Genomic DNA, 15,603 nt, shown 5'->3' on the forward strand with positions numbered 1-15,603 from the left:
GTGATAATGTGGTGAAGAAAGGCAAAGATCCAACTCATTTCCAAGAGAACCTACTAGGTCCAATTGGGTATAAAGCAGTATTCATGCCTACACCAGGCTTTGTCTCATTCTTGCCCCCAAGAAACACACCAGAAGCTTCTACACCTCCATCATTTCACTTGTCTAGCCAACAAAGTTCTACCACTAGAGTAACTCCATACAGTCTAGCTCAGATTGGACATCCAGCTGACATAGGGGTTGAAGAAGAAGCTGGATTTGCAAACATGGAGGCAGCAGAAGAAGATGAACTAGCAGACATGGAGGCAACAGAAGAAGATGAATTTATAGACATGGAGGCAGAAGATCCACTTCAACCAAGCAGGAGGTCAGTAAGGCTTCTTGAGAAGAGAGCATTCAACTGGACTAACACACCAGATGATCCAGTTAAGTTGGATGACTAGACCTTTGTTTTGCCTACTTTTGCTTTGCTTCATTAAGTAGATTTAAGACTATGGTCAGACTTTTGAGATGAGATTTGTAGTGCTTTTGTTATGCTTTGGACCAGGAGTATACCCTTGCTTTAAGACTATTCTGCTTTGCTTTTTGTATGGCTACTATAATATTTGGACCTGGTCTTATCCTAGTGGAATGGAATCTTGTTGTTTTATTTTATTCTAGTGTCATCTTTTCTGTAAATATTCATTACTTTGCACATATTTTACCTTGTTTGTGGACATGACAACTATAAACACACTCATACACTATAAAACTTATAATACACAATGACAATTTTTATTGAAGACACCATATCAACCAACTGCAATTTCATTAAAAAGAACCAACTACATCAACCAACTACATCTTCTACATACAACCAACTGCATCAATATTACATCTACCTAACAAACAACATTACTTCTGCAACAGCAACAAACACACACAGTTTCAAATTACTTCTAAGCCTTTCTATCTCAGCTTCTAGGTCCTTGTTTGCCTCCTCTATTTGCATCTTCTCACCCTTGACCGTTCTTCTTTTTTCAACAGCTTCCTCCAGATTTTCTTCAACAAGTTTCAATTTTTCCTCCAAATACACCCTTCTGTGATTCAAATGAGTGACTACATCATAAGCCCTCCCATTAAATCCTTCATCAATCCACTCAAAGAAGTGGCAGCCTTGAACTATCTAATTTCATAGCAAAAAAATCAAACACAGTGCATATTATCAAAATTTATTTTATAAAATCTCACATAAACAATAATATATACCTTAGGTTTTGAACATGTATAGAACCTTCTCACTGGATTTTTCATTGTCCAAGAATTACTAACCCTTGCTAATCTCCCACAAAAACATTGTTGATAACCGAACTTTTTCACTGATTCATTTGAGGTGCTACCGCACGTTTTTGTGTTAGGGCTTTCACTCCTCAGCATCGACAACTGCTTAATCTTCAATGAATTACACTAATTTATCCTTTCACTCCCACTATTGGATTTTAGGTGTGAGAACCCTAGATGTAGATAGGGGACTATGTTTTCTATCTTTTTATAACCATGTGTATCATCTTATAGCCGTTACAATCCATGTAACACACTAGCCACCCGTTGTTTACACTGTGTCAAACAAATCACTACCACATAGATTCGGCCGTTAGGTCAAGTAAACAATGTAACGACATTGTCATTATCTGCTACTAGAGTGGTACATTAGAGACCCCGATAAGAATAATGAAAATTTTGATACTAGGCCCTCACTTCAATGACCAAAGTGATATTTAACCCTATCGACAAATTATCCTGGTATATCTAATATATAAAACTACTAGTAATCTTGGTTCACGGTGCCAATTTTAAATAAGCAAAAATCTTACATGTTCATGATAAACAATTTACAAATAATTGTTGTTATTATCGTATACTCCCTATGTCCCTCCCAAATGTTACATTTGGGTTGGGTACGAAATTTAAGAAAAATGATAAAGTAGTGGAGGAAAGTTAAAATAGTGAGTAAAATAGTGGAACCGATTAATATCATATCTATAAAGTGAGTATAGTGGAGAGAAGTAGTAACATGTTTTGGCCTTGTGTGTCCATAACTCAAAATAGGTGACCTGACGGCCGTCGCCCGACTAAACATACTCTTAGCTTTCTTCCACCCGCGCCCGGCGCCGCCCAGTCCGCGTTAGATTTTGTTATTTTAAAAATTATAAAAAATTTACTATTTTTGGAAATTTTTGAAATGTAAACAATTGGGAGGGACATCTCAAAAAGGAAAGTGTAAACAAATGGGAGAGAGAGATGGAGTATTATTTAAGATGTTTAGTTCGTGAAATCGAGAACTCGAAAATTCGATTATAGCCATAATAGGTTTGATAACTCCTTAAATAATTCAACAAGGACAAACTCGTTAAAACGAGAAAAGCTCGAAAAAATAAAAACTTGATAAACTCGATAAACTCGCAAACAGCTCAAAATTCGACTCGTTTAATTTACGATTGAGTTTGAACATAATTTTCAGGCTCAACTCGACTCGATAAAAAAAATTCGATCTCGAATTTGATAAGCACAAACTTGACTTGACTGGACTCAAATTACATGTCACTGTATCTCAATTCTACCAAACTCTATGTAAGATTCAAATTCAGCAACAATTATTTGAAAATTCTATGAATTGTTATTAATCCGTTAAAATATAAATTGCACATAGTATTTTTTTGATAAAACTATTAGTAAGAAAAAGAGAAAGTCAAGAATTTCCATGTATAGTTAGAGAATAAATTTATTTAATTTGTGTTCAGACAACAACCCACTCTCTCCAAAGCATCATCCTTAGTTTCGTTACCATTACCATACCGCGACTAGTTGTAAATCTCATCCTTGTTCTGCCACCCCCCCTCTTGTCATAATTACATATATCCTCTCTATATATTCTCCCATCATCCCTCATCCTCTGCATCCAAACATATATTATTTTTATATATCCTTTCTTACATCCTCAATCTTGTCTCTCTCCCCCATCAATAAATACCAAGCTCCATTCCTTCCCACTCCTCATCCTCTCCCACCTTCAGGTAATCCCACTTCCCTGCTTCTTTTATCTTATCGTATCATGGCTTGTACTTTTGTGTTTCGTATATTCGATCCTGTGTTTACGTATGGGATGTATGGATGTGTTTCTTGAATTCTTGGTACGTGAGATTAATCACCAATCTCGTACTTCATGCCAAGATTATAAAGATCCTAGCATTGTTATTGCCGACACTTAATTTTCTGTTGTGTTTGAGCTAACTCTTTGTTTTTTTTTTTATTCTTAAAATTAATTCTTTAATCTTTGAAGCTAGCTAATGTGCAACTAGATAATAATTCATGTTGGGTTTGTCAAAGTTCCCACAATCTTGGATCTAATTCAACTTGGACTAATAATCTTATTTTCTCTGGCTGCTATTAGTTTGTTTTTATCTGTTTGTTAAAGAATCTAATTGTTTTTTTGGTGATCTTTTATTGTTCAAGCTGGCTGTTCATTGGATATTTTTGATCTGATACTTTGTATATATTCTTTAAGTTCAGTAGAATATTATAACTTTGATTTCTGTTTTGGCTTGATGTCGAGATTTCGATTGTTGCTGGGGGTTAGGTGAACTTGTATACACATTTGCTTAGTTTTGGTGGAGTTTTATCTATATCCGAGGGGGTTAGGTGAACTTGTGTGGAGACCTTTTCTATTTGGAGATGTAGTTATATATCTTTATCAATTGGTGGATGTTGCGTTTGTTTCTTAATCATGTACCACTTGTGTAATTCTAGTATTGAGTGTTATGATTTAGGAGACGTAGGCTGCTGATTTTATTGTTCTGTCTTAACTTAATAAGAGGTAGTAACTTTCTAATCCGCAACCTCGAGCATATAACATAAGGCTGGATTTCTCTTTGACACGAATCTTTAATGCTGCAGGTGATGCGCTTTGATACAATGGAAGTTAGAGGGGGCTAAATTTGTAAATTATATGGCCTTGATGGGTAATTCTTTCACTTCTTTCTAGGCTATCGGTAAGTTTTGTTTCTGTAAGTGTCCCTCATTGCCTGTTCTATATTCCTTGTTATATTTTTTAATTGTTGTATGCAGATATTCAGGCACTGTGCAGTGACGCAAACAATACAGTAGGACACACTTCAGGTAGAACAATTTACAAGAACTACGTCAAAAGCACCAGTGTTGGTATGGAATTTGAATTGATTTGGACAAAGCACAGAAAACCATCACCCCTTAAAGCTCAACTAACCTGTACTGCAAAACCTTTTATTCCTTGGCATTGTAGAATCCCTAAAAGTGATGAATATCATGAATTTCTTTAGTTAAATTTCTGTCCTTTCGGCTAATCTGATATTTATTGGAGGAATTCTTCCTTATCAGCGATGTTGTTTGTGTCAAACTGCCAGGACTTATTTAGCTTTGCACTTTAATTAAATGCCGAATTTTGATTGTAAAAAGAAGAGATTTTCGGTATCAACAATGTGTTTTTCCGATATGGTTCAGCAAGACACCTCAACTCTTTCAAAAAACAGTTCCTTTAAATCTTCTCTAAAAACTGATGATAATTACAATCCCATCTTACCTGGGCTGCCTGATGACGTGGCAAAATACTGTCTAGCTCTTGTTCCTCGGTTTAACTTTCCCGCCATGGGTGGTGTTTCTAAGTGCTGGAGGTCTTTCATCAAAAGCAAAGAATTGATCACCGTGCGAAAATTAGCCGGCCTACTTGAGGAGTGGCTTTATATCTTGACTGTAGTTGATGAAGGGAAGGGAAGCCACTGGGAGGTTATAGATCATTTGGGAGGTAAGCACCATGCCCTTCCTCAAATGCCTGGTCCAGTCAAGACCGGGTTTGGTGTGGTAGTTCTCAATGGAAAACTTCTGGTGATAGCTGGGTATTCAGTGGTTGATGGTACTGGAAGTGCGTCACCTGATGTTTATCAATATGATTCTTGCCTCGACAGGTTTGCTTTCTGGAGCGATTTCTTTATTTCTTTTCTGCAGTAGTTCAAATATTGTATTCATCATCCTTTCATCTATAGTAACCATTATAAGAGTGCAATGACTGGGAACTTAAAATTGTACTAGCTTTTAGAATAATAGGAAGCTAAAATGCTAGATTTGTGGCCTTTCCTTCAATAAGTTCTGACCAAGCACTTCCATGGAGGAGTAGAGCCTATTTGAATGTTCCAACTTCCTTGTTTTATATCTTCTAACTGTAAATCAGGTCTTTGTTTCTTAACAAAAATGTTAATACTATATTACTCTTCATCTATCAAATTCTGTTCTGAAGCAATTTTATTTTTATATTCCAAGGCTGAGAGACATATTGTTCGCTTGGAGACTATTTGTGTACAAGTCTCGTGCATATTAGTTTATATGTAGGGATTTCACTCTCAACCCTTTCCCTGTCTGCACTCTATAAATTGTAGCCTTGCGAAGTAATTTGGTCCATGTAATTTCATTTCAGTGTAAATCTAGAGTTCTCTTGTAGATCAATAAACTTGACTCAGTCATCAATCATTTTGGCATATTATTCTGAGTTCTTGTACTCAGTCATCAATCATTTTGGGTTCTACCTAAGAATTCGCTAAATATTTGACCAAATGTCCTCTTAGATGAGCCTTTAGGCATATTTTATATTCCGTAATTCGGTGCCTTCAGTTGACACAATTTAGTATGTGTGTGTTTATGAGTATAGAAAAGTTAGTTATTTAATCTTGCTGACAGTTTACAATGTTTAATTTGTTTTTCAGCTGGAGCAAATTAGCAAACATGAATGTTGCTCGCTACGATTTTGCTTGTGCTGAAGTTAATGGCATGATTTATGCAGTCGGGGGTTATGGGGAGAATGGAGTCTCTCTCTCGTGTGCTGAGGTATACAATCCTGATTCCAACAAGTGGACTGTAATTGAGAGTATTCGTCGCCCGCGTTACAACTGTTTTGCTTGTGGATTTGCGGGTAAACTTTATGTTTTGGGTGGAAGGTCAAATTTCACAATTGGGAACTCAAGGTTTGTTGATGTGTATACTCCTGAGAGCCACACTTGGTGTGAAATGAAAAATGGTTGTGTGATGGTGACTGCTCATGCTGTGCTGGATGATAAGCTCTTTTGTATAGAGTGGAAAAATCAAAGGAAACTGTCCATTTTTAACCCAAAAGACAATTCGTGGAAGATGGTGCCAATTCCGGTGACTGGTAGCTCAAGAATAGGATTTCAATTTGGCATTCTGGAGGGGAAGCTTCTATTGTTTGCAGTAGATGCAGAACCAGGCTACAGAACCCTGCTATATGACCCAAAGGCGGCCCCTGGTAAAGAATGGCAGACTTCAAATATAAAGCCATCTGGATCTTGCTTGTGCACTGTGACCATAAAGGCTTAAACTGGTTTATTTCCTGCAACTTGATGATCATATGTTATGTCTTGCAATGCTTTTCCGTTGTTTGCTTTCTTTATCGCTTCCTCTGATTCAGCTCTTGACATATATGGCGTATTCATCTGTCTGGTGACTTCTAATATTGTTTGTTGGTGCCTGTTGTTGAAATAAGTCTAAAACTTCTTATATATAATGAGTGGTGGTTTATCTTTCGACTTGTTACAGGGTATTGGTTTACTCTCTTTGGACATGACTTTGAAATCCAAATGTGTGTCTGTAATGACTGGTAGATAAGTCCTATACAAATTGTAACATCTGAGATGTCTAGATAAAGCTTATAGCCAAAGATACCTCAATTTCAGTTACTCATGACATTTCCGCAGGGAGATTAATTTGGTTGTAATATACGCCCTCTTTCTCGATCGCTTGGGCAATGATGTAACAGTTTAGATAATGGTATTTGTAAACAGTTTAAACTTTATATACAAGAATCGTTTTGATGACAGAGCCTGATGCCTGGCATATTATTACTCACAAACAGCTACCAACCATCCAGTATCTTTAAAGCAGAGTGCGGCTAATGAATGCGTCATATAAATGTGGTGTATGTTGAATGATTATCAGCTGACTATGTTGAATGATTATCAGCAGATTGCCCCATATCTTTACCCCATGATTGTTTAGTTGCTCTGGTTAGGGGGATGACGCCCATTATAAACAGAATAATCGAAACATATTAAATAGGTATTTCCGATCCAAACACGAGAAGTAAACAACTAGCTCTGGTCTGGAGTTATTCACTTGAGATTCAACACTACGAAGAAGTCGAGGGAATTTAGGTTTATGTAAGCTGTTAGTTCCCAGGCAAAAACGGGTGAAGTGATTTAGAATATTGTTGTAAGAGATTTCAACATGCAACTGTGAACACTCATTTTAATACTGAGCACATTCTTGTCATCTGTTCATTGTGTTGGGGAAGTTTGGGGAATTTTTTTGGAAATATAGTACTACCAAGTACCAATACACGGTCATCTCATTTAATTTTGACACATTTGGATTTATCGTATATAATTTAAGAAAAATAACATCGTAAATAAGAATATTATTATTATAAGTTTAATATAATATATTTTTTATATGATAAAATCTGCTATTTAACGAAATTTTGCGGCACATTTTTTTCCTCAACTATTTCTCATATACTTGCATTAATTTTTGCTTTATTAAAATTAAACGAAGATAAAAAAAAAAGTTAATGAGCTAATTGGTCATTGTACTATTACCAAATTTTCAATGAAATCATCAAATCAAAAAATCTTTTTGTTAAACACTTGTACAAACATAATATTTCAATTAGATTACTCTCGTCTATTCCCGTTAAGAACACTAACGACAATCTAATGTGTTATTCTACATGACAGATCCGTTTTTCTCATATTGGTCAAATTAAACCCACTTATTTCCCCTGTATTCAATTATACACATTCTTCTTCTATAATTTTATTCTCAACCCTAACTATACTTGTTAGGAATATATTGTAAATTTGATGATAAGTCAAACAAAACACCTTAGTAGATTTAACTTAGTGGAATTTATAACTCTCGACGGATGATCTATTATAGTCCCGACGGATGAACTTTATAGTCCCGACGGATGACAATTTGACATCCATCGAGAGTGTAGCTTATGTAACAAATAAGTATTGTAGCTCATTTCTGCAAACAACATGTTTTAGTTTGGTAGATTGTGTAGGGTTCTCTAAGTCATGTCGACCACTAGATTGATATGCAGAATAGTTTGACTAATTGTAAATATGAGATGTCTTGTAATTCTGTATAAGTGAAATAAAGTCAAGTGGCAGATAGACTCCCGACGGATGATCTACAAGACTCCCGACAGATGATCAACAAAGCTCCCGACGGATGACCAACATAGTCCCGACGGATGATCAAATTCAAAATAGCTGTTGACAGTGACAAGACAGTCACATGCGTTGGACGTTTGCAAAAGGAATGTGGCAGCCTGTTAAGTACGATTTTAAGAACAAAGAAGCATTATCATTTCTATGCAAATGTGAAGATATTCAAGGATGCTGGAATAGAGTAGTGAAGTAGCATGAAGTTAGGCTAGATATATTTTGTTTTATTATCCTGTCTTACTATCATGTAACTTGGTGATATATAAATTAAGAGTAGCAAGTAGAACACTTAACTAAGCAAGTTTATTTTCAGAGAAACATATCAAGCTGTACCTCGCAAGAATTTCTCTGTAGTTTGTTTGTTCAACTTGTAAAGCAACTGTGAGCTATTCAAAACTTCACAGAGTTCTCATTCTGATATATATATATATATATATCTCTGGTGGATACATTCAAATCCACCAGAAAGTTTTAAAGCCTTGTATTTTATTACTTAGTGTTTTGATTTCAATTATCCTTATATTCCGCACTTCAGCAAATCAAACACTGTTATATGTATTAAGTTAGAACATTTTTAAAATCAAGAAAAGAAGCCAGAATTACATTCAACCCCCCCTTCTGTAATTCTTGTTGTGTTGTTAGGGAATAACAATCAGTATCAGAGCAAGCTCTTGAAGCACAAAGAGTGTAAAGATCACAACAAACACAAGATGAACAAAAAGGATGTTGGAGTGAAAATCCCATTTCTGGACAAAGACAATTATCACCACTGGAAGGTGAAGATGCACCTACATCTTCTTTCTCAAGATGAGGCATATGTGGACTGCATAGAGAGAGGTCCTCATGTACCAATGAGAGCTGCAACTGCCAATGAACCATCTGTTCCAAAACCTAGGCATGAATGGTCAAATCCTGATATTGGGCAAGTCGGGAAGGATAAGAAAGCCAAGAACATATTGTTCAATGGAGTTGATGGTGATATATTTGATAACATCATTAACTGTAAACAGCCAAAGAGGTTTGGGAAACAATCCAAATTATTTGTGATGGTACCGAGCAAGTAAGGGAGAACAAGATGTAGCTCCTAATTCAGCAATATGAGCATTTCCACTGTGAAAAAAGTGAGTCACTCACTGATATATTTAGTAGATTTCAAAAGCTACTAAATGCTCTAAAGCTGCATGGAAGAGTCTATCAAACAAAAGATTCTAACCTCAAGTTCCTTAGATCTCTTTCAAAGGAGTGGAAGCCAATGACAATCTCATTAAGAAATTCACAAGATTACAAATAGTTCACCTTGGAGAGACTATATGGCATCCTGAAAACCTATGAGCTTGAAATAGAGCAAGATGAAAGGATGGAGAAAGGAAGGAAGAAGGGAGGGTCCATAGCACTGGTTGTTGAGTTAGAGAAGGAGAAAGAGATGAAGGTAGAAGCTGTTGAGTCTACATCAAAGGTCTGTGAGAGCAAGGGCAAAGGGCTGGGAGCTGAGAATGAAGATCAGTTGAGCCAAGATGACATGGATGATATTGATGAGCATTTAGCATTCTTATCCAGAAGATTTGCCAAGCTCAAATTCAAGAAGAATTTTGGAGCATCCAAGCCAAATAGAAACATGGTTGATAAATCTAAATTCAAGTGTTTAAATATGGCTTGGAAGATCATTTTTCTAGTGAATGTAGAAAGTATGATTCCAGGAAAAAGAAGTTTGAGCCTGTTGATTACAAGCAAAAATACTTTGAGTTGCTCAATCAAAATGAAAGGGCTTTCATCACATAGTAGAATGACTGGGCTGCAGATGGACTGAATGAAGATGAAGAAACAAGCTATGTCAATCTAGCCCTAATGGCCAAATATGATAAAACATAAACAAGTTCTTCAAGCAATCAGGTAATCACCACTAACCTAGCACATTTATCTAAAGCTGGGTGTAATGATGCAATAAATGACATGTCTACTGAATTATATCACCTGCGTGTTACACTTAAGTCCCTCACTAAAGAAAATGCTAAAATTAAAGAAACAATGTGTTTTTAAGTGAGAGGAATAATGTGCTAGAGTCTCAGTTTATTGAATTTGAGAAATTGAGAATTGAGTGTAAGATTTCTAAGGATGAATTAACTGAGTCCTTGAAGAAAGAAGATATTTTAAAGAAGCAGCTTGAACGAGAACAAGAAGTGATTTAAGGCATGGAAATCATCTAGAGATTTTCATGCTCAAATCACTAAAGTTCAAGGTATTGAGTCCTTTTGTGATGCAGCCTGGAAGAAGAGTAAAGAGAAGCTTGAGTCCAATTTGGTTGAAGGATTGTTGACATATGTGGACTCGACGGATGATGAAAATCATTTGTCGGATAATAAAAAGGATTATCCGTCGAGAGACAAGGAGCCACATCCGTCGGCTGTGAGTAAACCAGTTAGCAAAGCTAAGCTAGCTAAATTAAATAAGAAATATGGATTAGTTTCTAAAAAATTTATTCCAGGAGAATCGAGTCAAGTTAGAAAAGAAAAGAGAGTTAATGTTGGGCATCTGTCTATCAATCAATTGAATGACAGATTAGAAAAGATTGAGGTTAAAACAGAAGCTAAAAAGAAAAGCAATAGAAATGGGAAAGTAGGAATTAACAAATATAACAACTACACACCTGATAAATATGCACCAAGAAAAATATGTGTTAAATGTGGTAGTGTTAATTATTTGTCTGTTAATTGCAAGCTTGCCATGCCTACTCCCATGTCTATATCCTCTTCTTTTCCCAACATAATTGCCATGCCTATAAATGTTATGTCTACTCAGAATATGAATGCACAATTTGCTAATATGCCATTTGTACCTAATCCTTATTATGATGCATTTAGTATGCTTCAAATGCCATTTAGCATGCCTTACTGGAATAACATGTTTGCAAATAACATGCCTTTTCATGTAAACCAAAATGTGCATGATAATTATGTTTTAATGTCTGGTTTCAAAGGTTCAACTCAAATGACTAAGGATGAATCTGAAATTCTCAAGTCAAATGAGATCAAACCTAAGAAACCAAAGAAGAAAGCTAACAAGGCAAGACCCAAGGAAACTTGGGTACCAAAATCAACTTGATTTGATTTTGATGTGTGCAGGGAAACAGAAAGAATCTTTGGTATCTGGATATTGGTTGCTCAAGGCACATGACTGGAGATTCCACCCTGCTCACTGAGTTCAAGGAAAGAGCTAGCCCAAGTATTACTTTTGGAGATGACAACAAGGGTTATACTGTGGGATATGGCTTGATTTCAAAGGACATTGTCATCATTGAAGAGGTTGCCCTAGTGGATGGTCTCAAGCATAATTTGTTGAGTATCAGCCAACTTTGTGATAAGGGCAACTCAGTTACCTTCAATTCAGAACCTTGTATTGTGACAAACAAAAAGAGCAACAAAGTGGTTCTCGCTGGAGTGAGAAAAGGAAATGTGTACCTAGCTGACTTCAACTCATCAAATGCAGAATCAATCACTTATCTTCTCAGTAAAGCAAGTTAAGATGAAAGTTGGCTATGGCACAAGAAGCTGTCCCATCTAAACTTCAAGACCATGAATGAGCTTGTCAAGAAAGAATTGGTTAGAGGTATTCCTCAAGTGGAGTTTACTAAGGATGGATTGTGTGATGCCTGCCAGAAAGGAAAGCAGATCAAAGCATCATTCAGAAAGAAGCTTGATTCAACAATTGAAGAACCTTTGCAACTGTTGCACATGGATTTGTTTGGACCAGTCAATGTGTTGTCCATCTCAAGGAAAAAGATATTGCCTAGTAATTTTAGATGATTTCTCAAAGTTCTCTTGGACATATTTTCTAAAGTCCAAAGATGAAGCTAGTGAAATCATCATCAATCACATAAAGCAAGTCAACAATCATCCTGACTTCAAAGTGAGAAGAATCATGAGTGATAATGGAACTGAGTTCAAGAATTTGTGATGAGATCATTTTGTGAAGAGAATGAAATTATGCATGAGTTTTCTGCAGCTAGAACTCCTCAACAAAATGGAGTGATGGAAAGGAAAAACAGATCTCTAATTGAAGTTGCAAGGACAATGCTTGAAGAGTCAAAGTTACCAACCTATTTTTGGGTTGAAGTTGTGAATACTGCATGCTACACTCAGAATATTTCTTTGGTTAATCAAGCCAAATGCATGGCTTCTTATCAGTTGTTCAAGAATAGGAAGCCAACTCTAAATTTTTTTCATGTCTTTGGCTGCAAATGTTATATCTTAAAGAAAAACTGATCTACATGGGAAGTTTGATGCCAAAGCAGATGAAGGAATCTTTGTTGGATATGCTGTTGGAAAGGCATATAGAGTCTACAATCTAAGAACCAACATTGTTATGAAATCAGTACATGTTGTGTTTGATCATAAAAAGATTGAAGGACTACAAGATGAATATTTCCATGAAAGCCTCAAGTTTGATAATGTTGAGATGCTTAGTGATGACAGTGATGATGATAGTGATCAAGAAAAAGTGGCTAAGGATAATGCAAAAAAATCTACAACTAATGAAGCACATAATTCAACGTATGTCGAGTTACAATCTGCCTCATCCATCGGTAGAAAATCAGCTTCATCTGTTGAGATACAAAGTGCATCATCCGTCGGAATAATGAGAGAAGCTGAGAGTCAAAACAGATCACCTACAGATAGTACCCCTTTCTCAAATCAAAGATTCACAAACTCAGGGGGAGTTTCTCATAATCAAAACTCAGTCACACATCAAGACAACAATGAGGCCACTTCATCTAGAGCTAATCTACCACAACAGATAAAATGGACTAAAGATCACCCTTTTGAGCTCATTATTGGTGATGCATCTTCTAGAGTTCAAACAAGGAAAGAAACTCAAGAAGAGTGTCTGTATAACAGCTTCCTTTCTAAGGAATAACCAAAGAAGGTAGAAGAAGCTCTGTTGGATCCTGATTGGATTTTAGCTATGTAGGAGGAGCTAAGCCAATTTGAAAGGAACAAGATATGCAAAATGGTACCCAAGCCTTAAGGAAAGAATCCAATTGATACCAAGTGGGTATTCAAAAATAAGATGGATGAAAATGGCATAGTTGTCAGGAACAAAGCTAGATTGGTTGCTAAGGGCTATTGTCAATAAGAAGGGATAGATTCTGATGAAACTTTTGCTCCCGTTGCAAGACTTGAAGCCATCAGAATTTTCTTAGCCTATGCAGCTCATGCCAATTTCAAAGTCTATCAAATGGATGTCAAAAGTGACTTTCTGAATGGAGATTTGGAGGAGGAAGTCTATGTCAGTCAGCCTCCTGGTTTTGAAGATCCAAATTTTCCAGAATATGCCTACTATCTTTTTAAAGCACTTTATGGATTGAAGCAAGCACCTAGAGCCTGTACGACACCTTATCAAAGTTTCTTTTAGAAAATCACTTCACAAGAGGTACTGTTTATAAAACTTTATTCTTTAGAAATGTTAATGACTCTAGTATACTTGTTCAAATTTATGTAGATGATATTATATTTGGCTCTACAGATGAAAAACTTTGTAAAAAGTTTGCCAAATTGATGCAAAGTAAGTATGAAATGAGCATAATGGGAGAACTAACTTGCTTTCTTGGTTTACAAGTTAAGCAAGTTTGTGATGGAATATTCATTAGTCAACCCAAATACATTTATGATCTTTTAAAGAAGTTTGATCTAATGGATTGCACATCTGCAAAAACTCCCATGGCCACTGCAACTAAACTTAGATTAAACACTACTGAAAAGTCTGTGGATATTTCAAGCTATAGCGGCATGGTTGTCTCACTTCTGTACTTAACAGCCAGTAGGCCAGATATAATGTTTGTTACCTGTCTTTGTGCTAGATTTCAGGCTGATCCTAGAGAATCTCATTTAGTAGCTATTAAGAGAATTTTCAGATATCTCAAGGGAACACCAAAACTTGGCATTTGGTACCCTAGAGATTTTGGTTTTTATTTAACTGGTTATTTAGATGCAGATTATGTAGGTTGTAAAATTGATAGAAAAAGTACAACAGGAACCTGTCAATTTTTAGGAAACAAACTTGTGTCCCGGTTCAGTAAAAAAGCAAAATCCAGTTTCTACTTCTACAACTGAAGCTGAATATATTGTTGTTGGTAGTTGTTGTGCACATATTTTATGGATGAAAAATCAATTGTTGGACTATGGTCTACAAGTGGACAGAATTCATATTTTATGTGATAACACAAGTGCAATTGCCATCACTGAAAATCCAGTACAGCATTCAAGTACAAAGCATATAGACATCAAGTACCACTTTATTAGGGAACATGTGATGAATGGTAATGTGGAACTTCATTTTGTTCCAAGTGAAAAGCAGCTTGCAGATATCTTTACCAAGCCACTTGATGAATCCACCTTTTCCAGGTTGGTAAGTGAGTTAGGTATGCTTAATTATTCTTAAATCATTTCAGTTATATTTACAGGTTGCAATGCAGCCATAAACTCAATTGATTTTTCTGTTTTGGATGAAATTTTGGCTAAGTCAAAATTTACATCCCGGCGGATGCTCATTATCCATCGAGTTTTATCATCCGTCAGAATAGAATATCTTAATAAAAATCAATTAACTTTCTGGATTATTTTATACCCGACGGATAATTGTGTCATTCTCATCCGTTGAATTATCTCAATCTTAGCCGTTGGAACTCTAAACATTATACATCGGATATACTTACAGTCTGTAAGTATATAACGGCGGATAATCGACAGGAATTTTGACAGTTTATTTTTTTTAAACGGCTATTTTGGGCTATTCTGATTGGTTACTTTATTTTACTTTATTACTTTTGACAGTTTATTTTTGAGATGGTGTAAAAGCCAAATTTATTTTCATTCTTTTCTTTTATCACTCTGAAATCAATTGCTCTAACTCTCCTCTTCTCCAAAGCAAATACTCTCTCTTTTTCAGCAAATTTCCTCACTTTGACAATGGCACCAATAGTCAAAATCATGTCTCAGTTTGGATTTATCTATGAGAAGAACAACCTAGCTCTTGTGAACAAGGAAATTCCGGCGTCTAAAGATTTTCACAAAATGATGGATTTTGTGAAAAGGTGCAAACTTAGTTATGCTATGCTGGAATCACCCACAATCTACTGTGAAGTTGTGGAGGAGATATGGACAACTGCTATGTACCAGTCTACTGACAAAACCATAACTTTCACACTCAAAGGTAAGCAATTCTGCATTAATAGTGACACAATTCAAGCATGCTTTAAGATTCCTGAAAACACTACTACTGTTCCACACACAGATGCTAATTT

At 35.9% G+C, this 15,603-nt stretch overlaps 1 protein-coding gene across 1 annotated transcript; it reads left to right on the forward strand.

Annotated features, from left to right (window-relative positions):
* The first annotated feature begins 2,786 nt into the window (after positions 1 to 2,786).
* LOC141671672 (F-box/kelch-repeat protein At1g67480) lies at positions 2,787 to 6,599 on the forward strand. Its single transcript, XM_074477974.1, has 4 exons — positions 2,787 to 3,050; positions 3,931 to 4,025; positions 4,102 to 4,973; positions 5,766 to 6,599. Exons 3-4 carry the CDS (start codon positions 4,444 to 4,446, stop codon positions 6,391 to 6,393), a joined length of 1,158 nt encoding a protein of 385 aa, XP_074334075.1. The 5' UTR covers positions 2,787 to 3,050; positions 3,931 to 4,025; positions 4,102 to 4,443; the 3' UTR covers positions 6,394 to 6,599.
* Positions 6,600 to 15,603: the final 9,004 nt, after the last annotated feature.

Source organism: Apium graveolens, chromosome 1 (assembly GCF_009905375.1).
Source record: "Apium graveolens cultivar Ventura chromosome 1, ASM990537v1, whole genome shotgun sequence".
In the NCBI taxonomy this organism is placed as follows: Eukaryota; Viridiplantae; Streptophyta; class Magnoliopsida; order Apiales; family Apiaceae; genus Apium; species Apium graveolens.